The following is a 25,037-nucleotide window of genomic DNA, read 5'->3' as shown; positions in this document are numbered from 1 at the left end:
ACTGAGGAGGGAGGTAAATAGTCCAGACTTAACGATGATACTGTGCTCAACTATCAGCAAACGCTCAGCCCTGCCCAGCAAAGGCACTAAATAACACATTATATGTAGATTCAGTATGCAAATGAGTTCCTCCGCTTGCTTGCTACGAGACTCGCTCCACACAGATAGTAATACAATACAGTTCAGTTCATGCAAAAAAAACGAACAAAACAAAACGAAACTAAATGAAAGTAGACTTTGCACACCTGGTGGTCTTTTCCCTTCAAGAACCAAAAATAACGTGAATAGCCGAAAAGAAAAGTAGTAAATAACTAAGGGTGGTTCGATTCATCATCTGCGAGTTAGTATCATGATACAACACAGTACACTACCTTTATCGCAAAAGGCTGCAGTATGCAAATGAGCATCCAAATGAGCATCCAAATGAGCCATCCAACCAATCACAGTGACTTAAGTTTTACATTTTTTATTTTAATCAATTTATTTGTAATTTTAATTCATTGTCATCTCATTCACGCACTAGGACCCCTTTTACTGCCATGTTCCCAGCATACGCCTCTTCCAATACATGTGGTCAGACTCCGCCTCTTTTCTTTTCCAGCAGCAACCAAATAACACAGCTTCAATGAGCAGAATCACAACAGTCACAGAGGAAAGCGCTGGATCCCCAGCTCCAACACAACAGCTAACAGAAGCCTGTGCCAACCAGCATCACATATGGGAGTGATGAGGGTGAAGAGAGCGAGCATGACCAACTGTACTCTCTCTCAGACTCTGGCCGCTGATAGAGAAGCCGTGTGATTCCCGATTTGAACCAAGGTGATATTTGATAGCGGAGCGTCCATTAAATTTCTAAATTCTCTGCATAATTAAACAAAATCAGTCAATATCAGAACAGAATAATTCACTGTAGGCTTGGTGTGAAATGTTCTACATGTTCTAGGTAAATGTACTCAGTCAGAACTGTGTTTGACTATAGGTTAAATGTTTTAAGAACCGTTACATTAACATTCATTAATTGGTTCAACCTAGAACCATTGCATTGTGCGGATGTTCAGTATAAGTGAAACAGTTTAACACAGTACAAAAAAAAAAGACAAGCATGGAATTACTTTATGAAAAAACCCTTTGTGAAACCTTTGGGGCTAAAAAGTGGGGCAGTGGGGCTAAATATATATATATATATATATATATATATATATATATATATATATATATATATATATATATATATATATATATATATATATATATATGTTTTATATGTGCCTCTATTTAACAACCACTATTCACAACCCCCTCTCAAAACACCCACCTCTGTACAAGCTTGTCTCAAACCACTATTCTGAAGAAGCCCATCTCAAACCTACACACTAAACAAGCCCCTCTTAAAATTCCCACAGTGAACAACCGTTCATTTCAAACTCCCACACTCTGAACGAGTTAATACCAATGCAGAGAATTTTGAACATTTTGGTGGACTAACTCGTCAATATATATTGTGAAGTCTAAAGATACAGTAAAATCAAACTGTGTAATTCTCATAATGGTATTTTAGCGTATTGTGCAGCTCCGCCCCCTAAAACATTCGAACAGTGAAGTGAAGACAGACCACCAAGAGCTCTGGAATGGCTTCTCCAGGTTTGATCACACTCACACATGCACACAATGTGAACTCTACATCTTTGGTTAAAGGGTTCCGATTCTCAACAAACAAATTCCTTTTCGTATTGGGACGCAGCCGCCGCGGTCTGGGCGCTGCTCTAGCATCGCTCTTTACACCATTCTTCAACAGGCTAAATCAACAAAACCAACAAAAATAAACAAAACCCACAGGATTAAGTCAGATTTTCAGCTGAATCTAATTTTGATCTGCTAACTCACAAAATAATCGTCCCAAATGTACAGGTCATTATATATGATACAGTATCAGACAGGATTTCTCTATGAGCACAAACGCTGGCACAGGCAGACACAGGGGCAGCTACGCTGAAGGCAGACGGGCGCTGGGCACTGCGGCGGGCCGAATAAAGCATTTTACATATTTCACCTGCAGGAGGACGTTACTCTACACTTTTCACTCTAAGCAGGTTCACTGAGGACAGATCAGGAATGTGTTTTTTTTTCTGTTTTTGTTTTACAGACAGCTCGCATTATGGGCTCACGCTTTACTAACCAGTACAGTGCAAGCTTTACTTTAACAATAAAAAATTATAATACTACTACTAATGATAATCATAATAATAATTTTGGGGAACTTTAGTGGTCTAAGCTTGTGTTAAGAATAAACTTCAGGCATATGTGCGCAGAAATAAGCAATAGCAACAGTTGTTTGGGTAGAGAATCAGGAAAAAAAACTGGTAAAAAGACAAAAAGCAAAATATCAAAGCAGCAGTACAAAAAAAAAACAAAATTTACTCAAAGCTTGGTGAAAAAATACTATAGCACAAACAATAAAAGTAGAAAGCAAAGAAAAAATAAATATTTAGATGGACCAAAAAAAAAAAAAGAAAAAAAAAGAAAAAAAAAAAGAAAAGAGAAACCTTAGACCGTTGGTGCTACAGTGCAATTCCTCTTTCGGAGACACGGTGGCGCTGCCAGGCACTTGGGAGTTTTCAGTAATTTTTTCTTCTTTCAATTTTAGCAAAAATGCTGCACTGCCCAGTTTCTCCCAAAAACATCCACAGCCAAGAAAAGCGTAAAAATTCTCTGCGCTCCCGCCGACACGTTCCTCTAATCCGAAACATTTCTTCATAATTTGTTAAAATAATCGACTTTTATACAAAAAAACTGAACCACAGCTCCGAGAGCTAATCTTTGTGCATATTTACAGAATAAGCAGAGCGCCGAGGCGGCGAGCGAGCGAGCGCCCGTCTCCTCTGCACTTTAAAGGCCAGCGGGTTTAACTGATTAGTGTCATGAGACGTCAGCTGCGTTATTAGCGCGTTAGCGAAGAAGCTAAACATCTGATGAATGAAAATGAATGTGAAAAAATGCTGAAGCTTCGAAGCTTTTTATATATAAATACATCAGTAAGATATCTACGTTTTTACAGACTACATACTTCCTGCCAGTATTTCAATTTGTACTGAATATATATTTAGCCTCATTTTTTTTTTTTTAAGTTTTTTTTATTATTATTATAGTTTTAAGTGGCGCCACCTGCAGCCTCGGAGATCCTCAATCAGGTAAAGCAGAACGAGAAACAGCAGCTCAGTATGTCTCAGTATTTTTTTTTCTGGGAAGATGAAGAGAGTGTGTTTTCCCCTTGCAAAGCAACACACATACATACATACACGCACATACATACATACATACATACATATATATATATATATGCGCACACACACTTTTGGAGGTCACCCATATAAATGTGTGTACACACCACTCAATCCTGCCTCGCCCCAAAAATTTTACCACAAAAAGTTTGGAAATGAAAAATAGTATTTGAATCTCTCACACACACACACTTTCTCTCGCTCTCTCTCTCTCAATCTCTCTCTCGCCCCCCTCACGCATCCGATGGCATCCCGTCGCGCCGCTCAGCATAGCGAAGCGCCAGCAGAGGGCAGCACTAGCGCAGAGGAGGGGTTTGGTCGTTACGGTTTCGTCTCTTTCCGGTAAGTTCTAAACGCAGGTTCTGTTCAGAGTGTTTCGGTGGACCGTGCTGGAGCTCACGCCTCGTTCTCGGGGGCGGGGGGGCTGCTGTTGGCCTTTAGCGTGGAGTCCGGTTTCTGCGTCATTCGGTCCAGTTCTGCCTGGACGTCAGTCAAAGCCGGCTTCTGCCCTTAGAGAAAAGAGAGAGAGAGAGAACAGAGTAATCTCCTGTAGCGTCTACGCAGCAGTAATGCTAACGCTAATGCTCACTGCTGAGTACAGAACACACCCACTCATCACATACCCCTTCACCTTAAGTTTATTTTTTTCTAATAGGGAATTTTAAATTTCTTCATAAAAATAAGAAAGAAAGAAGGAGAAAAAAAAAACACTTATTGGGAACTTCACATTGCTAGTTTTTTTTTTTCCAAATACTTTTACTGGAACTTCCTTCTAGACAATAAATGTTACTATTTTGGATATTTAATGTTACTAGAACTTTATTCTGGACATTACAGGTACTATAAGTTCCTTCTAGATATCAATGTAACTGTTGTGTAAACAAATGTTTAAATCTTCATTATACACAGTTACTATTTTGGATTTTAATTTAACTTAACCTGGAAATTAAATATTGACTTTATTCAAATTTCAATATCTGAATATTTTTGTAAAAATACATGTGTAACGTCATTATTATTAATAAAGCATGGATAGCTCTGTTGTTGTAAATAAATTATTAGAATAGCACAGCTGAGGAACATTTATGACTACAATAGGACTGCTGAGGTAAATGCATAATTAGAATAGCTCTGCTGAGGTAAATGTTTGACTGGAATAGGTTTTATGAGGTACATTTAGGACTAGAATAGCTCTGCTGAGGTAAATGTATGACTAGAACAGGATTACTAAGGTATATTTATGATTAGAATAGCACTGCTCAGGCACATTTATGACTAGAATAGATAACTAGATGACTAGAAAGATAAATGTTTGACTAGAATAAGGCTGCTGAGGTAAATGTACTATGCTTTACTGGTATAAACATTTAAACCTTTACTGAATAATTTAAACATTAAGATTTTTTAAATATTCAATATCCTATTTGTTTTCTATAATATTTAATGGGTAATCCACTGCAGTTATTTCTAGCAAAATACATTGTCCAAAAGAATTTATTATTGTGACAGTCCTACATGAAGTATCTCTCTTTATCTTTAGTCTGATGTTCTACCTTAAGTAGAGGTACAGGTCTGAGAACCGGTTGTGTTGGTGAGTGTGTTTCTGTACTGGCTTTGAGGACTGGGAGAAGTTTGATGGATCTGGGATGAGTTTCAGTGCTGGAATGCTGTGATGGCAAAAACATGACGGCAGCCGAACACATGCAAAACTAATCATGAAGCCGGCGAGGGAGGAAGTAGCAGCTGCATGCACTTCCTCCTCATTCTGCAGGGAGGGGTTTAGTCGCCGAGGCCATGACATCAGCACGCTGGTGAGAGCATGTGTGAATGGAGCACGACTACAAACACTGACTTTTCCAGAGGCTCCGCCCACAAAAGGATAAGCTTTACAGAACACTGTCAAAATCGCATTCTAGATACTGCATTTTTCGCACTATAAGGCGCATTTTAAGAGACACTATAAAGAACTTCTAATTCAGCAGATCTCGCCGCTAAAAGGTGGGGACATAGCTAAATAAGCTAAGTAAAGCAAAGCTAAGTAAACAAAACTGCAATAAAAAAAGATTTTCTTTTAAAGTTAAACAAGTGCTGGATGTTAATCTACACAGATTTCTCTCCTAAATACTGTTTATTTGGGTGAGTAAAGCGCTTCCATTTATTTACAGTAAGCTTAGATTTCCAGAAATTCACATTAGCATTAACGGCTAATGCTGATCGACAGCACTACACTGAGGAACCTTGAGTGTTCCGGTAAGCCAGGGCAATATTAGCTAGCGTTTCATCACGCGTAGCTTGTTAGCTAGCATGATTAGCGACTAATGTTAATGCTGCTCCAGCAGTGCTAGCCGGGGTTAGCAGCAGGCTACAGGCCGATAATACTCACCTCTGAATGGGAAACAGCGATTAGCTGCTAATGCTAATACTGCTCCAGCCTTAGTGCTGGAGAAACTTCACTTAAACTACTGTATAATGCTGTACTTCAGCAGAGTGGTTTTACTGCTCCTTAATACCTGACTGGTAAAGTTTATACATAAAGCGCAGCGGTTTATAAGCTGCACTGAAGATTTTTGGAAAAATTAAAGGATTTTAGGTGCGCCTTACAGTGCGAAAATACAGTACATTTCTATCACTACATAGCATTAGAGTTATTACAATATATTCACACTAATGAGAAACTGTAGCTCCTAGGTTTGATGTTGATTGAAAACGTTCTGTAAAGCTTGTCCACATGTTTATGGGTGCAGATCTGATGGGTTAATTCATGCATATAATAAACATACAATGAATAAGCAGTGATTGATCTGAAAGGCAGGTCAGATAATTTAAGGGTTAAATGAACGAGGAGGACGAGACGTCACCGGTTATCAGCACCTCTTCACTCGTTCTTCGTGGTGTATCCTCCGGCTGTACAGGTAAACCTCCACATAACACTGTTTTTACAGGTAATGATGGTGCACATAGTCTGTGTGGGTTAGAGATGGTTAACGCCGTATTTACCTGTTTTCTTTGCGGACCCCTGCACCGCGGCCCCTGCGGCCCCAGGGCTCCCTGGAGCGCCCGTCTTTTTACTCAGCAGACTGTTAAAGAAATTGGCCAAGACCCCTTCATTTGCGGCCGCGCCTAAAAGAAACAGTTCATTACATTTTACAGTACAGTACATTTGGCATTAGTTAACCTACATTAGCCTTCGCATTTGTTTCTTTACTGAAATTTACATGTTCAAGTTACAGTAACACTGAGGTGAATGTCTGATTAGAATAGCTCTGCTGAGATAAAAGTATGATTAGAATAGCTCTGCTGAGGTAAATCTCTGACTAGAATAGCTCTGCTGTGGCAAATATCTGACTAGAATAGCTCTGCTGAGGTAAATGTATGACTAGAATCTCTCTGCTGAGGTAGATATCTGAGTAGAATAGCTCTGCTGAGGTAAATGTATGATTAAAATAGCTCTGCTGAGGTAAATTATGTTTAGGAACTATACAAGTTGTAGGTATATAGATAATGTAGGTATTGTTGTCAGGGCAGGGCTAACCAAGACGTGCATGAATAAACCCATCCCCTCCTCAAGATGGCAGTTATTATACTGAAATTATAATAAAGTGATAATTAATAAATTTAATTCTATTAACGATATACTATTTCATTTCCTTACTCCTAATTTATCATTTAGGATCTAATATCTACATGTGTAGAACTAACAGTAAAATTATTTAATAAAATAAAGTCAAAAGTGTCTGATACATGGGCTTGAAACTTCTGGGTAATATAAAGGTAATGAACAGTGATCTTTTAATAGCTGATTTAATATTAAAAGAATTAAGAATGAATCTCTCTAGAGTTGCAGGGCTTACCCTTCATGTTGGGGTCGGGTTTCTTCACGGCCGTCATGGGCGACACACTCGCCACGTTTGTGGGTCCGGCGCGGCCCGTGGGTCGAGGAGATCCGGAAGCAGTCCGTGCTGGAGACTCCTACACACACACACACACACACACACACACACACACGGGTCAGAGATAAAAGTAGTTTAATAAGCAGTCTGTTTTTGAATCAAGCACTGCTGAATTTTAATTCACAATTAATTTTTAACATGTAATTATTTGATTACATTTATATTCGTACTTACTGTTCCTCTTGTTGGGGTGGCTGGCTGCTTGGACAACAAAGACTGTAAACAAAAATAAATAAATAAAAAATAGTAAGATCAATGTGTCCTTAAATAAAATCATATAAAAATTATAGATATATAAGGTAGACAAAAAAAATCTATTAACATTTGTATGTTTTAAAACATTAACTTTTCAAGACTCTGATTTTGTATAAGCTAAAAGTGTAGCAAAATAAAAAAGTAAGAAAAATCTGCTACAAAATTAAATACAGAATATTTAGTGCTGCATATAAACTGCAAACAAACAATTAAATACTGTAAATAGAAAAACAAACAATACAGATTGCTTTCATGAATATCACTAATATTATCACAATATGGATTTTTTTTATCTTGTTAAAAAATGTTGTGGTATTACTACATATAGTACGATATGGCACACCCCAAGGGAAGCCATAACCATTCAGTACTTTATGATGTCACTAAAGTCAATACATTTACAAACAACCCAATGGCTTTAACAAAAAGAAAGCTAAAATGATCATGTAAAAATTAATAACTGGTTAAGTGGGCTTGAAAACAGAATAAAAAGTGTAAATATTAAATACATAAAACACTAATGAAATGTACAAAATATATATTCAAAGTAAGTTTACTATAAAAAGAAAATCACAATTTTAAATAAAACTAAATAAAAAGTGGGAACAGACCTGCTGCTTCATGAGGAAGACCTGCTCATCTTCAGCATTTATTTCTTTATCGTGCACCAGCTGGAGACCAAACACAAATTTCAGGATTAGCAAAATGATAAAAAAAAAAAAAAAAAAAAAGATTTTAAAAGATCAAAAACAAAAAAGTTTCATAAACGAAATGTTAACAGCCTATCAATTCAACAATTATTAATGCAACTAAATGTTTTCGCAGCAATACTGACCTACACAAATTTAAGTGCTCAACTGACAGCACAAATGAATGTTTTTAGTTATATTAAGTTATGAGTAATCACAACCACTTTAACTATGATTAAACAAGGTTAAAGAAGATTAGGATGATTCTGCTGCTGCCGTACCTTTCGTACTGGGGGCTTCATGATGAACTCCTCAAAGGGATCTTCAGGTCGCACTGTTGTAAAGTTTTCGTGCAGAATGGCAATTTTCTTCTCGTTATCCCATCCAGCTGGACTGCACACAGATTTCAGAGATGAATGCACACTAACATACTGTACTAGCGCATCTCAAAAAATCTGAAAAGTTACTTAATTTCAGTAATTCAGTTCAGTTTACACAGACTCTGGTTCCTTGATTTTCAAATGAAATGTAAAATTTACTGATGATCAGTGATGGTTTGGAGAGATATGTCTGTCATCTGCTGGTGTTGATCCACTGTGTTTTATTATCAAGTCTAAAGTCAGTGCAGTTTTGTTTTCCTGCAAAATCTTACAGCACTTCATGCTTCCCTCTGCTACTGACAACTTTTATGAAGATGCGGATTTCATTTTCCAGCAGGACTCGGCACACTGCCCACACTGACAAATGTGACAATTGGTCTTATTTAATATTTTTCTGAGACACTGATTTTTGGGTTTTCATTGGCTGTAATCCTTAATCATCAACAATAAAATAAATAAACGCTTAAAATATATCACAATGTGTTTAATACATCTATATTATGAGTTTCACATTTAGAACTGAATTACTGAAATGTAGTACCTTTTTTAATGATATTCTATTTTTTTGAGATGCACTAGTTACTAGCTAAAATTACATAATGTAAAATAATCACAGTTATCAGAATAATCACAGTACCGTTTTGTATTAAAAAATTAATATTGCTTTAAATTATAAATGCCATTTACAAAATCTTTACATATTGTATCCAGGCAGTGCTTATTTACTGTAGCTGTTTAGACACATTTTTGTTTGGTGCCCTGTGTTTAGTTTGAGGTCTTCTGTACGGTCATAGTTGTACACTGACGTGGTTTGTAGTTCGGTGTGTGTGTGTATGTAAATATTTGAAGGGTGTGTAGTCTATTTTATTATGTGTACACAGATTGAGTATTCTGTTATTCCAGCAAACAGAGACACTGATCTGTATAAAAAACAAACAGCCTGTAACTCTTCACCTTTACACAGACACCATACATCGTTTTACAGTCAATCATTACCATCCACTGCGCTGTCCACTGTGGGTGATAATGCCTGGTGTGATGTATTCCAAGCCCATACGCAACACTGTGGATTAAAAATTGCTAAATACCCTCAGAACTTTAGATATGGAACCTCCCATCCATCGGTACCCACTACCAAACCTCACTCCAACTCCCATAATTCACCTGGCCTTGCCATGAAATCAACTTCACTCATAAGATAGCACAGTCTGGCATGTCTGTAAAGTAGAGCTGTAAAATAGGGGTTTCTAATAAAGTGGCCAGTGGGAAGCAGGTGCTAAAGTGTGTCAGGTTATCTTACATGAACACGGCGTCCTTCTCCACCACTAAGGCAGGCGTGGTGAACTGGAAGTCGTACATTTTGTGCACCATGTATTTATACAGGAGGTCCAGGTTCTTCTCCTCTTTTACAGAAGTGTAAATCAAGGCAGCGCCATCTGCAGGACAGGTGTTAAGGCACATACAGACCAAGACTGACAAACAATAATTTAAAGAAGAAGAAAAAGTTTGTGGGGTCAATCAAATAAATAAAAAGACCTAATTAAATCACAATATTTTGCGATAAAAAAATAAAAGACGTGGTTAATTGTGATTACAGTGGATATTTAATAGTAAAATAATTTGAAAATTAGCAAAATGAAACTGCATGCACTGTATTTTTCGCACTATAAAGCGCATTAAGTGACAGTAGTAAGGAACAGTATCTGAATCAGTTTCTCTGATTTTGCTAGTTATAGGTTTATGTTTGAGTAAAATGAACATTGTTGTTTTATTCTATAAACTACAGACAACATTTCTTCCAAATAAAAATATTGTCATTTAGAGCATTTATCTGCAGAAAATGAGAATTTTTTTAAATAAAAAAAAAAAGATGCAGAGCTTTCAGCCCTCAAATAATGCAAAGAAAACAAGTTCATATTCATAAAGTTTTAAGAGTTCAGAAATCAATATTTGGTGGAAAAACCCTGGTTTTTAATCACAGTTTTTTTTTCATGCAACTTGCCATCATGTTCTCCTCCACCAGTCTTACACACTGGAATATAATCAATTTTGGCACCAAGAGAGGCATCAAGTTATCCAAAAGCAGAGGTTTTCAGTTCATGTAAAATCAAAATTAAAGAAAGGTATAATTTTTAAGTGCGCTATTATTTTTCTTCCAGAGCTGTATATGTGAATGCAAAAAAAAATAATAATAAATATATTAAAAAAAACAACTATTAAAATAAACCCTGGGAGGGTTGTTTAGGGCTTTCAGTCAGATGAAAGGATACACTGTAGGCAGAATCGCCTGATGTGGGACTGTATGAAGTCAAAATGCTCCTCTTTGTAGTCGTGATCCTTCTCCAACACAGTGACTGCATCACACTGCAATAAAAAAAATAAAATATTAATAACCAAACCAAAAAAAAAAAAGAAAAAAAAAAAAAGAAAAGAGAGAGACAGAGGGTGAATATTTTAGGTCAGGACAGTCAGCTGTTCTCTCATGAGAAACAGAAAACCATTAAAACAGAACAGGTTTTACACTTGGCTCCGCCTTTACCCCCAAAACTGCAGCGAACATGAGACTCCACTCATATTATACAGAGCGGGCGGGGCTAAACACGGCTGCAGGCTGAGGAGTGATCCGGACCGGGTTTTTTTTTTTTTTTTTTTTTTTTTTTTTGTCAAAAATCACCCTTAGAGTGATCATACTGAAACCGTCGAGTGAGAGAGTGTTTAGTGTGATAATCGTTCGACCGGTTAAGTTGATATTAATACTTTTGGGCAGTTTTTTTTTTTTTTGGAAAACCAGGTCAAGTGCAATAATGTGTATATACCTAAGAAATGACATTTAATCCTAAATATTGTTCCCTTAAAAAGCCACTAAGTCCTAAACCATATTTTTTTAATAATTCAGTTCAATTCAATAAAACAGTTCCTTAGAAATTTTATTACATTTTCCTAACCTTTAAAAACATTTTTATTGTGGTAATTTCCGACTCTGCAGGTTCAACTGTGCTATAGGCATGGATGATGTGTCCGTGACAAATCACATTATGCAAAACAATCAATCAATATTACTGCCCTCCTGCTGACGTCCAATCATCTGCGTCTCACCACTATCAGAGGCACACTACTGCTGCTGCAGCTCAGCCAATCAGCTATCCCTTCCGCCCCACCCCTAAAACCATACATCACTCAGTGTCTCCCAGTCTACTGATCCTGTTTTTTTTTTTTGTTTTGTTTTTTGTTTTTTTTAGCCTTTTTTAAATTTGAGCAGAGGATCTATCAGCTAAAATCAGGGTGTTTAGTGCCCCTTTAAGGCATCAGAAGTTTGGCTTGGGCTGCAAAAAGCAGCCTGTTTCGGGGAGAGCAGCTTAGCCCCTCCAGCTCTTTGGGAGCAGCAGTACATGCCTGCTCAGATATGCAGGTCAGCTGAAATATGAATATTTTGGTGAGAATCGCACTTGGGGAAAGGACAAACACTTTCCATGCAGAACTGAGTTAGTGCAAGCTAGTGCTGTACAATAATTCAGTATCAATAAGGGCTGGGCAAAAATTTAAGGAGAAAATAGAAGGGTGATAAATTACTAATTACTACATTAAATATATAATTTTCAATTACGATAAAAAATTTCAGCTCCTACATTTATTTTTTTTTTTTTTTTACATTATTTTACATTTGTAAACCAACAGCACTAACAGTTAAAGTGATGTGCAAGCCCCCTTCAATCCAATCACATAGCTTTTATATTAAACACAGTGCAAACATAACCAACCTTGCATTTCAGGTTTCTGACCGAAGCAAATGTTTATCTACTGAGATTTACTCTACATAAGGTTGTTTGTTTTATTGCTTGTTTACGGCCATGAGTCTTCAGTGCTGTGCTATTTAATATTTCTTATGTAATAATAATAATAAAGTAAGTCATTCTTGAAGCACAGCAGTAAGTGGAGAGAGGGGAAGGTTTTGATGTGTTAATCTGGGAGGGTTCGGTACCACCAGGCCGTGGGGCAGGGCTACAGGACCACAGTGTGTATGTGTGTGTGTGTGTGTGTGTGTGTGTGTATTGTATCTCAGAGAGCATGTGAGGGTCTGCAGCTCCATTACTGCAGGGCTAAACACACTGCATGAACAGAGCCTTTCATCAGCTGAGAGACTGCAGGAGACACACACACTCTACAGCCTACAGATCAGAATTAACCGGAGACGGGACCATATATTCACTTCTTACAAACCTATAGTGTGCATAATACCAAATATTAAAATGTTACTATTAGCACAAACAACAAGAACAAAATTCCAATATACAACAAAAAGCACTGAATAAATTCTGTGAAACATAAATTCAGCGTCATCATAAACACACCTCACTGCCCATTATAGTGCTCCATTCCATCAGGACACTGCTCATCCACACACTGCAGCCATCTTAAGACAGAGATGCTCTGCCTTGGCCATCACATTTCTAGACCTTCAACCTCTGACTGAAAATGTGTGGTGTGATGCTTTAACTGGACGCTCTTTCAACACTTCTAACACTCCCTACTTCAAAATCAGCAGGAGCTGTGTGAAAATACTGACGCTGCATGAGATTACCTATTGCAGGACACCATTAGGAATCTCAACAACTACATGCAGAGAAGTCAGTAATGCTGTGTTACACTGTTCTACTGTATGTAGTAGAATAATATTTCCATTATTAGTCTAAATTTTTAATTATTTGTTGTTTCTTGCAACCATTCTACTTATTTCCGAACAGCATTGCAATCACACACTTCTTTTTAAGTGCAGCATCAATATCCCTGTATATTAATATTCCTCCACAGCAGGAATTTATTCACATATTCAGAACCCAGCAATGTAGAAAGACTTGGGTTGCTCTATTGACGTTAATGCACGATTGGGAATTCTGTCTAGTGTACACAGAGTCAGAGAGGTTAAAGGAAAATCTATTAAGTACAAGATCTTGCATAGGTAATATTGGACCCCATCCAGACTTTTGAGGATGGGTATTGTTGACGATGATTTAGGTTGAAAATGCCATACAAAGACTGGTTTCTTTTTTATATGATACAGGAATGCCCCAAAAAATGCTTAATTTAACAACAGTTGGATTAATTACAGCCGCACGGATAATATTGTGTCATTGGAAGAGTACCAAGATCCCCGAACTGAAAGAGTGGACAAAATAATTGATGTGAATTACATCTGAATCTGAATTACAAAAAGAACCCAGTAGTGTGTCTCGTGTGTAATCTGACCAGGTAACTGAAGCGGTCGTACCTTTGTGCAAACTATGAGTACAGGAATGCCGAGGTTGTGCGTGAGGACGTTTTCTCCGAGGGGCAGCAGGACCCCCTCATCCTCTCCCCCAGCCGGAGGGACTCGTCTCTGCGGTGAAGCGGGCGTCGCGTCCTCCGGCTCTGCGTACTCCTGGAAGGCCTTCACCACTTTAAGAACACAGGAGAAACACAGCGGTTAGAGTTTAAAACAGCAATAAGACAAACACAGAAACCTCTAAACACACTTTTCTGCTAGACCTGTCAAGATAAACTAATTTAGTAATTAGACACCTAATTAGACAATAAATAGACATAATTATGATAGGCGATACTATTGACAATTATTTTATGAAACTTACAATTTATATATATATATATATATATATATATATATATATATATATATATATATATATATATATATATATATATATATATATATACAGAACTGGAAAAAACTAAGAGACCACTTCAGTTTCTGAATTTTTTGATTTTGCTATTTATAGGTTTATGTTTGAGTAAAATGAACATTGTTGATTAATTATATAAACTACGACAACATTTCTCCCAAACTCCAAATAAAAAAAATAGTTATTTAGAGCATTTATTTGCCAAAAATACAAAAATTGCTGAAATAACAACAAAAAAAAAAGATTGAGCTTTCAGACCTCAAATAATGCAAAACAAAATGGTGGTATCAATATTTGGTGGAATAATCCTGGTTTTTATTCAGTTTTCTTCATGCATCTTGGCATCATGTTCTCCTCCACCAGTCTTACACACTGCTTTTGGATAAATTTATGCTGCTTTACTCCTGGTGCAAAAAATCAAGCAGTTTGGTTTGGTTTGATGGCTTGTGATCATCCATCTTCCTCTTGATTATATTCCAGAGGTTTTTAATTTGCTAAAATCAAAGAAAATAATTTTTAAGTGCTCTCTTATTTTTTTTCTTTCAGAGCTGTATATTTTTTACATATACATATAAACATTACTTTTGAAGAGCAATAAACTTTTCTAAATATAATGTCTAAATGTTTAATATAATTAAAAGTCCAGCGTCTTTAAACCAAGTAAGGGAGCTTTTTTACATTCATGGCCTCATCTGGCTTAATAATAACACAACAGGTAATATTGAAGTCATCAGATATTATTGAGGTTATGTTTATATTTTGTAGGAGAATTTAATAACGTAATTGTGACAGCACAACTCTCTTCACTGTAAAAATAAATAAATAAATAAATAAAAAACCAGAACCAAGAAGTCCCAAATGCATAAAAAAAAAACCATGTGGATGTTTAATTGGTTCTTTTGATTGATATTTCTTGTTCTTTGGTAGACGGTTCCATACAGAACTGAAAAGGAGGGACTTCCTGAGGAAGGAACGCAGTGGAGGAATGCAGCTCCAGATGACCCAGAAAAGCCACGGAAATACAAACCCCCACCCACCCCCCAACCCATCCCACCAGCACCACAGCCACAACACAGTGGTGCAAAAAGCTAAAAACCATATGGTAGAAGCAGTCTGAGAAAATTCTTTCAAAATAAATAGAGAAAAGACTATTATATAAAATAATTTTTCTAAAGTATTACCTTATTATGGAAAATGTTTTGGCTTAAACAGACTAAATACCAATGAAAAAAAACTTTGCCAAGTAATTTCAGGTGCCAAATTGTTTGGCGCAATCCATATCATAAAAATAATGAACACTTATTTTAACATTAAACATAAAGTTCATATGATCCACATCGATCCACATTCTGACAGACTGTAATAAAACAACAGGACATCCATGGGGGAAGAAGTGAGAAAAGAACATCAGAGGAGCTGGGGAAGTACAGATTTAGCTCACACTGAAGCAAAACATATTTTTATTTACTGACTGAGAAGATAATGATGCTCTTTAAGAGAACACAAGAGCTACAGTTCAGAGAGAACTGCTCCAGAGGGCAAAACAAAAGTGTCCAGAACACTAATAATGCTGTTATTTAATGCTCTTAATCACATGAAGCGGCCTGGGAGATTTTTGCCGAAATCAGACTCTCCTGTTTAATTCTTTTATGTGGATGTTGATCCAAAATGTTGTTTGGAAAAAAGCATACACTAAATTTCCTGTAAATTTATATCAAAACAGTTTATCTTCAGTGTGAACACACTTTTTTTTTTAGACTGTTCTGACTTTTTCTGACACCTATTAAACAATTAAAGACGATGTTAAGAAAGAAGAGGTGTTGTTCTGTATCTACTGTAACTGTAGATTAACCCTTATTTATAAACAGAAATTATATTTAAAAAAAAGATAAAACTTGAGGGGCGCCGAGTGGTCTTAAGTGCTGCCACTATGATCAGAAGATCGCTGGTTCGAATCCCGCGTCATGCAGCTTTTCATCAACTGCCAGAGCCCTTCGAGAGCACAATTGGCTTTGCTCTCTCTCTGGGTGGGTACAGTACAGTAGATGGTGCTCTTTCCCATCCTCACTCCTAGGGTGATGTGGATCAGCACAAGGCTGCATCTGTGAGCTGATGTATTAGAACCGAGTCGCCAGCGCTGTGATGATACTCTGCAATGCTGCATCAGCAGTTCAAAAAGAGGCGGAGTCCGACTACACATGTGCTAGTGATGGGGATATACAGCTGAGGACAAACCTAGATAAATTGTGGAGAAAAATGGCTTAAAAATGGTCAAAAATAAGTAAATTAAAAGGAATCTGTTCTACACTCGTTTTGCTGCCGGATGCACTTTGCACTCAAAGGGAGTTGGATTACAGCATGAAAGCAAATTTCAGCACAACACCTGGAAAAGCAACTCTCTGAACTGACAATATATCGCCACTGACTTCCAACACGCCCTTCTACAAACCAATCAGTGTGAAGAACATCTACACACGCAGGACGCATGTTGTTTTATGTATTAAAGGTGTGTGTTTTGGGAATGTTGAGTGAACAGTGTACCTGAGTCCACTGTAGAGCCACGCCCGTGTTTGGATAAAGTGAAAGTTGGTCAAAGTCGATGACAGGAAGGGTTTCACACTCAGACAGTGGTACAGTTCTGCTGACAGACTGTTCTGGATATGGATCACATTCAGACTTTCACTAATATCAGCTTTCTGATGCTGATGAGCTACAGTTTTATCAGCATTAGCACAGAGTGTGTATTTCATTAGTCACTGTTTGGTTTTGCAGCACTGCAGAAATTTGAATCTGGGTCTTCCACAATAATTACAATATTGACTTATTATAATAATAATAATAATATATTATAATATATGGATACGACCTCAATCGTTTTTGCAAATCTTAATACTGCGCAATGTTTTTTACTTAGAAAAGAGGTAGTATTATTGTGAATAAGCGTTAATATTGTTCATATTAATATTGGAATTATACATCATGTATTAATAAAAAAAACAAACAAAAAACTTTATAATACACATTTTGAAAAGGATGCATTTCATATTTGGCAACCAAGAATATGCAACGTTCAGCATCACACTACCAGTTTATCTCACTATCTTTTCACAAACTGTGAGAAAGGTATGAGTGATACAGGGCTAGGAGAGTAACATTAGCTGATCTAACAGGTTTAGCACTTTTCTGTTTACCAGACTGACTTTCTCTGGATGTGTATTTGGTAGCTCTGCTGAGGTACAATTATGACTAAAATTGCACTGCTGAAGTAAACTTTGCTGAAATAACTGGAATGTATTCCAAAGGCAAAAAAAGTTTATATTAAAAAAAAAAAAAAAAAAAAAAAAAGTGTTTTTATTCTGCATTTGGTATTTCATAGATCATAACTAAGCTTTGCAGTGAGACAAGATAAGTACATCTCTCAGCTACAAATGTGACGTTTGTGTGTGTGTGTGTGTGTGTGTATTTACTACTTCTCTATTTTGAAGTCAGTTCAGGAACGTGAACACACCCTACCTAACAGAGTGGTGTGAGGGACAGTCTGGTCCTGAAGGAAGTAGAGTTTGTGTGTGTGTGTGTGTGTGTGTGTGTGTGTGTCTCCTGCAGAACGCTGAGAATCAGATGTCAGACCATGATGCAACAGGCATGTAACAGAGTCTGGATACCAGCCTGAGCCTTTCTCTGACTCCGCCCCCTTCCTATTCTCTGCCCCCTTCTCTCCCTCACTCGACCACTCACACCTCTCAGACTGACTGAGTGATGACATCATCTCCTCCTGACATCCTCCTGTTAGAGGAGTCACACTGCCGGACACTCAGCAGGGTTTATTAACCTCCTCTTAACGTCTAAAGCAGAATCACTATAGGTTTAAACAACCACATGTATTTTATTAATTTTATTAATTTATGTTGTTGTTGTTAATAAATGATACTAAAATATTTTAGTTACATGGGACTGCAAACCACTGAATACAATTAAATATTTTAAATGTATTTAGTAATTACAAAAGTATTCTTTCACATCAAGTACTGAACACTGGAACACCGGTAATTGTTTAATCAGGGTTCATCAGGGCCAATAAAATAGCACACAGGACTGGATAAAAGCTCTTTCAGGATGCTTTCTGGATGATGAATATGTGTGCTGTAATAATAACCGGTTATAAGCAGTTCTTGAGGAGGAGACCTGCTAGTTGAAATATGACTGGGAGTTTTCCCTATTGCTAAGTATGTTACACTCTGTGTATGGATGAATTCAAACCTTTCAGGAAAGAGCCAATCAGCTTGCTGGTAAATCCACAAGAGGAGGAGGGTCAATGTGGTGCAAGTGGGGAAAGGCACTAAAGGATATAATTGTGATCGATGAATCGCCATGTTAGTCAACTGTGGAGCTTCAAAAGTGGGCAGTGGTAATCAGTGAAACCGCACAACTCACTGGCTAAAGGCAAAACGAATAAAAAAAAAAAAAAAGGATGATGTAATAGATTAGAAAAGGTTACTTAACTCTCCTTTTGTCCCACTTTAAAAGAGCTGCTAGTGAATAATAGTGCATTCAAATCCAGGAGAGAGAAGCAGCTATATGAATGAAATGAAAGCTATATAAAATGGCAATTTAATAAAATCAAGCAAAAACATCAGCTGAATGCTTTACTTCACTGTTTTGTTCTGTATCGTTCCTACTTTTCTACTTTTTTTTTTTTTTTTAAGAAAAGTACCGTTACTATTTTAAAGCTAACAACAACAAAGGTTTTTTTTTATATAAAAAGCTGCATTAGTTGTACCATTCTGTATTGTGCCCAGTCCCACCCATGCAAGTTTACAAATATATTTATCCATCGTTACCATAAAACAAAGCTAAACTACCAGAGCCAACAGACCACCACTTAAAAATACAGTCCAATATTCTTAAATTACACATTAAACTTAAACAAAAAACAGCGGACACACTGCCACCTCACTGCTGCTTCCTCTTTTAACTTTCTCTCTCTCCCACACACACACACTTAACACAAAACAGCCAACAACGATTATCCACAAACACCACAGTGAAACTTGCAGCACTAATAATAATAGCTTATGATCTGGATCCTTAAACTGTATGGGGCAGTTTTCCAGTCAGCGATGAAGCCTAATCCTAGATTTTTTTCCTTTCAATGGAAAATCTCAGTTTCAGCCTAATTATCAGACACTCGATACGACTAACTTTTAATTTTCTATTAGCAGTGTTAGCCTAGCATATCCTGTAGCAAATTAAAAAAAAAAGCACGAACCAGATACCAAACCCATCTTACTTTTTTTTAATACCACATTCTTCAGACTATAAGGTGCACTTAAAATACTTAAATTTCCCCATTAATCATCAGTGCACCATATAAATGAATTTTACCCCCTTAAGAAGCAGTAAAGCCACTCTGCTGAAGTACAGCTTTATAGAGGAGTTTCAGATTAGTTCTCCAGCAGTATTAGCATTACCTATTAGGCACTAGCCATTTGGCTGTTCAGAGGGAAGTATTCTCGGCCTGTAGTCTGCTGCTAACCCTGGCTAGCACTGCTGGATCAGCATTAGCATTACCCACTAAGCGCTAGACATCTAAGCTTACAGTACATAAACGGAAGTGCTTTACTCACCCAAATAAACAGTGTTTAAGAGAGAAATCTGTGTAGATTAACATCCAGTGCTGTTCCGACTTGTCTGAATATGCTTTTTTAAGAATTACAGTTTTATTTACTTAACTTGGCTTAGCTATACAGGGCTACCTGCAAAATTAGAAGGGAAATGTGGCGACACCCCTGTTCCTAACAAGTGCAACTTAAAATGCGCCTCATGTATGAAAATAGACAAGAAAATAGACATAATTGATAGTGCACCTTATAGTGTGAAAAATACGACACACTATTTTTATGGATTATCTCAAATCTGAAGGGGTACATTTACGTTTATCGATCAGTTCAGAACCAAACTAACAAAAACACACAAAAAAAAAACTGCTAAATGAGAACTCACTACTTTGCTCCATCTCCCTCATTTCCTCAGGTGGAATCCTCAGCTTGTCCACGTGTTCCCGCAGGACACTCGTCCACTTCTGCAGAGACTCTACTATACCCCACGGCCGGGACATGTCCACTACGAACACGGCCAGGCTGTCCTTCAGCGTCTCGGCCGTGACGGCGAACTTCAGCAGGCCTTTATGGTAAAGATCTCCGTCCAGGATCCACACGTTACAGCGCGTCAGATCTGCCAGAGGTCAGAAAGAGAAATACAAATCAGATCAGATAAAATCTACTTCTTCACAACACAGCTTTACTGCTTACTGTTTCTGCTACATATATTTTGCAGTGTTAGCCCATTGCTGCACATGCATTACTGTCACTAGGGGTGGGCAATATGGTCATTACCCAGGGGAGGCCAGATTAACAGAACTAACAAAACAGCTTTCTCTGAGTGGTTTATCCACACAGCTCACCGTCTCTGTCTTCGTCGTGGACACTCAGGTACAGGTACTCCAGGCCCCTCCCTTTTTTATTGTGCTCGGCTCCTTGGAGCTTTGCCATGAGCGTCGTCTTCCCCGATCCATCCTCACCTGGAAACAGAACCACAGTAATCGTTTAGATTTGACATACCTCAAATTATTGTTTGTAATTAATTAATAATTAATAATATTTATTATATATAATTTATATATAAAATTACTTTACTCGTTCTATAGATGTATTACACACAGAGTGATCCATTTTGAGCATTTATTTCTTTTTGATTATGGCTTACAGCCAATGAAAACCCAAAATTCAGTGTCTTAGAATATTATAATAAGACCAATTGGTACTTTTGGCAGTGTGGGCAGTGTGCCAAGTCCTGCTGGAAAATGAAATCCGCTGCACTGACTAGAAATGATAAAAACACAGTGGATCAACACCAGCAGATGACATGTCTCTCCAAGATTGACACAGATTTCATTTTCCAACATTAGTCAAATATCAAAAAAGTAATTTGTTGCAGCCCTACTTAGATTATGGCCCTTAGTTTGCTGGACCACTCAGAGCCCGTTCCTCTTTCCAAAAAAAAAAAAAAAAAAAAAGACAGAAAAGAGAGGAAAAAAAGAAAAAGGAAATTTGAAAAATAAATAAATAAATAAATAAATAAAAACCCAATTTCAACCAGTCTCGTGCTGTTTTACACTGTTTTTTTCAAAAATGTTAAACAGGATAATTTAACAGCTTCATTTCCATTAACGTAAGTTTTTTGAAAAATCAGCCATACAAGTCAAGACAAGACAAATCAGACAAATTTTAATTGCGCAAATTAAAAATTCCCCTCAATAATTGAAAACAAACCACAAAAATAACAAAAACATATTTTAGATTATTTTGAAGTATAAAACTGGCACACACACATGCTCTCAGGCACTTCATTACAGCACAAATAAGAGCAGAATTAGAGCACTGGGTGTGGTAAGCAATAGGCTTTAATGGTGTGGTTATAAAATAACACCTACCGAACACCAGTATGTTCTTCCCCGATGGCAGTTTGGAACTGGATCGTGTGGAAACTTCACTGAGGATTGAAGACCTGAGAGAGTAAGAGCGCAGGGTTAGATTAACAAAAATAACAGCAAATATCCTCAGATATTCACTACATACTCATGCTGGTAACAGTTCTTACTTCAAAACAGTTGCTAGGCTGCTTTGCTATGCAGTGCAGTTGGTAAAGTTTTGCTTAATGGTTGCTGCACACAAATCAGACCAATCAATATGGAGATGGAAGGTGTTGCATATTGAGATATTTGCAATCATTTGAAAAATAATGAAAGGTATGTGCAAATATTGTACAAAAAGGCCTTACAATAATTAAAAATAAACATTAGTAAAACATGAGATTTTACACCTTTTTACACTGTTTAAAACAATATATACTATTTTCAGGGTTTTTTTTACATTATGGTCAAAACTAATTTAAGTAGTAAAATATATTGAGCTCTGTTTATTCTCTGTGCAGAATGGTTTGCAAACACAAATTCCATTTAAAAACAGAAGACTATAAAGAAATTATGATAGAGAAATAAGTCCTGTCGATTGATATCAAGCCGAACCAAATAGACATCAGGCGTGCAAGACATTTTTTTCCAGCACAGAGCAGTAGAGTTCAGAACAAATGAGCTCAATAGAGTTACATTATTCACGTCCTGTGCTGTAACATGGTTTAAAATGCATTATTTATAGTTTTTAGTCTTTAAAACTAGTTTTTAAAAGTCTGCAGTAAATGAGTAATAAAAGAAGAGTCACCCTGACTGACCCTGTGGGAGTGACACACTCAATCAAAACTAACAAAAGCTTAAAAATAAATTAAAATTGCTAACAGTTTAAACGTTTTTATATTAACTAGATATGAATCTGAAGCTATGCAGAAAATGTCTGTCACTGTCGTCTACACAGAACACACACAATCTACAACAGATTCCAATTTTATCTTAGATCTTTCATTTTATGCAGAAGAAAGAAGCCACAGCTAAGCTAGTGCTAAATATCTCATACAAACAAAAATCATAAGCCTGTCACAGTAATTATTGATTTTGGACAATATTAGTAATCGTGAGTAAAAAGTAATTGTGAAATTATTCATTTTAAAAAGAGCTTCATGCTACAAAAAATATAAAACAAGAGCATAGTTATGTAACACCGTTTTGAATAGAAAGATGAAAAGTGTGTTTAATTACTACAGTTATTTAGATATTAAAGTTAGAATAAAAAATCCTAAATATAAACACACCATAGACAAAAATATACAAGTCAAATTCCTAAAGGTTCTCACTTCCAAACAGTTGCTAGACTACTATTTGATGCAGTTAGTAAAGTTTGCTAAGTGGTTTATCCTATGTTGTTCCTAAGTTATCATCACTATGCTGTGCCAGATGCTGGGAGGTTTCAAGGATGTTGACAAGTGGTTGCTGTGGTACCCCATGTGGTTGTCTGGGTGTTATTAGCGTGTTCATATACAGTAACTGTGACAGTTACATTCCCAAGTACTCTGTGTAGTCTGTAAATGCTGTAGCACAGCAGTCTCCCCACACAATGCGGTAGTAGCTGCTCACTGGCAGAAAGTGGTGTTATCCACTGCACCACAGTATTGATTTGGGATTCGTTGGAGCTTCACAGCCAGAACTATTGTTCAGCATCTCCAGGAACTCCTTCCTTCAAGATGCTGAGAAAACTATTCCAGATGACTCTCCCTTGTGAAGACACTGAGATTAAAATACCAAGAGTGTTCAGATCTGTCCTCAAAGATACATGGGATAAAGTATAAAACATATTTTGATTTGTTTAACACTTTTACAGAATAATTCTGCATGTGTTCATAATAAATTATAAAAAGAAAGAAAAAAAAGGAGAAGAAGTAAAAACATTTGACATGGTGTTACTGTATATAAAAATTAACAATATTTCCACACCTGTATTGCACAAAAATCTACAGCAACCTTCAGTTATTATCTATAAGTGAACTATTTATGCTTTTATTGCCATAGTTTTTAATAACGTAAAAAGCAGCTATTAAACAGTATCAGTAACGTAGCTAATAGCGCTGTGTCATATCGTATCGTGCGCAATAATATCGAACACCGGTGTTTTGCTGATTTTTGCTGTGTTTTGCAAGCGCGGATCCGCATGTTTAAGTTTAGGTTTTCATGTATTTTCTTTTTTCTTTTTTTTTTTTTTACAGTAATTCTGTTTTCATTGGGAGCTTTAAACAACAGGAGCACCCTGTCATTATATGTATAACAAATGTGTAAATAGCAGTTAATAATAAAAGTATAATACAATTCATTATAAGACCATGAAAAACAATACAAAACGGGTTCTATTTACCAAGTTTCCCTTAACTGTAACCTGATATATTGACATAGGCTTTTAAAAAAAAAATCATACAGTGACATTTTTTAGCCGGCATTTTTAAATACGGTGTTTCTTTTGGTATTTTTGGGTTTAAATATACACTAGGTTTGATAGGGAAGCACAGTTTGACAGGATAGCACAACTCGGCAGAACACCGGCTCAGGTTAACAACACTGAGGACTGAAAACGCCAGTTTATCCAGCACTTTACTGACAGCAGCCAATAAAACTACAGCCCTAAACAATGACTCAGTTAAACTGTATTAATACGAATATAAATACAAAAGAATAACAAGTAAGAAATGCAGTAACAACAGTAAATGTAGGGTAATAATAACTGAGTCTGTGGGAGTTTTTATTGAGGGTCTGCAGAAGCTGAAGGGAAGCGCCCGCAGTGACACAGCACAAACCCGGCCTGTCGCCGCCCTATCCCCGCTACACTGCACATAAACTCCCTCAATAATTCTATTAAATGGTTTTTCAGCAGTATTTTACCACAGGTTCTGTCCCTCGTCCTCCTCTCCGGCGTTCTCCATCGGTTCTCCCGCGGCTCCCAGCAGCTTCTTCTCCACTCCGGGCGCCATCTTCCCCCGTCAGCCGCGCCGCTTTTCCCGCCCGCTTTCCGACAGCCCCGCCCACCCTGCGCTCTGATTGGTCTAAGGGAACATGTTGGATATTAAAGGAATAAATGTATTTAATTTTTTTATTTCATTGTATTAATTTAACTCAACTTCAATTTACCCTTATCTTACGCACCGTACTATGAAGTATACAGTACTAATTAATTCTACATGCTGTATTAGTTATATTTTGTACTGTCACGTTATCTGTAACTTCCTCTATATCCAATTCATTTGTTCATTTCATTTTTACTTTCATTGTATTAATTTAACTCAGGTCAGCTCTGAGTTACTTCTCTTTTATATTTAT

At 36.9% G+C, this 25,037-nt stretch overlaps 1 protein-coding gene across 2 annotated transcripts; it reads right to left on the bottom strand.

Moving 5' to 3' along the window:
- Positions 1–1,703: 1,703 nt before the first annotated feature.
- Positions 1,704–24,716, bottom strand: dync1li2 (dynein, cytoplasmic 1, light intermediate chain 2). 2 transcript variants are annotated; one of them, XM_022665439.2, is made up of 13 exons: positions 24,603–24,716; positions 21,717–21,790; positions 20,688–20,804; positions 20,228–20,458; positions 13,819–13,985; positions 10,823–10,916; positions 9,853–9,988; positions 8,454–8,565; positions 8,095–8,154; positions 7,403–7,444; positions 7,130–7,247; positions 6,276–6,398; positions 1,704–3,787 (listed from the first exon to the last, which is right to left on the bottom strand). In XM_022665439.2, exons 1-13 carry the CDS (start codon positions 24,689–24,691, stop codon positions 3,675–3,677), a joined length of 1,476 nt encoding a protein of 491 aa, XP_022521160.2. In that variant the 5' UTR covers positions 24,692–24,716; the 3' UTR covers positions 1,704–3,674. The 2 variants fall into 2 exon arrangements, with proteins under 2 accessions (XP_022521160.2, XP_022521161.1); XM_022665440.2 differs by having other exon boundaries at positions 1,704–3,782.
- Positions 24,717–25,037: the final 321 nt, after the last annotated feature.

This window comes from Astyanax mexicanus, chromosome 23, assembly GCF_023375975.1.
Source record: "Astyanax mexicanus isolate ESR-SI-001 chromosome 23, AstMex3_surface, whole genome shotgun sequence".
Taxonomy (NCBI): Eukaryota; Metazoa; Chordata; class Actinopteri; order Characiformes; family Acestrorhamphidae; genus Astyanax; species Astyanax mexicanus.
This window is presented reverse-complemented; position numbering and strand designations above follow the sequence as displayed.

What these genes read in the sequence shown, in the direction of transcription:
- dync1li2 (XM_022665439.2), bottom strand. Translation starts at nt 24,691, where the DNA reads ATGGCGCCCGGAGTGGAGAAGAAGCTGCTGGGAGCCGCGGGAGAACCG. An exon ending in GACGAGGGACAGAACCTGTG is followed by an intron (nt 21,791 to 24,602) that starts GTAAAATACTGC and finishes TTACTCTCTCAG; the next exon opens with GTCTTCAATCCTCAGTGAAG. An exon ending in CCACGACGAAGACAGAGACG is followed by an intron (nt 20,459 to 20,687) that starts GTGAGCTGTGTG and finishes GACCTCTGGCAG; the next exon opens with ATCTGACGCGCTGTAACGTG.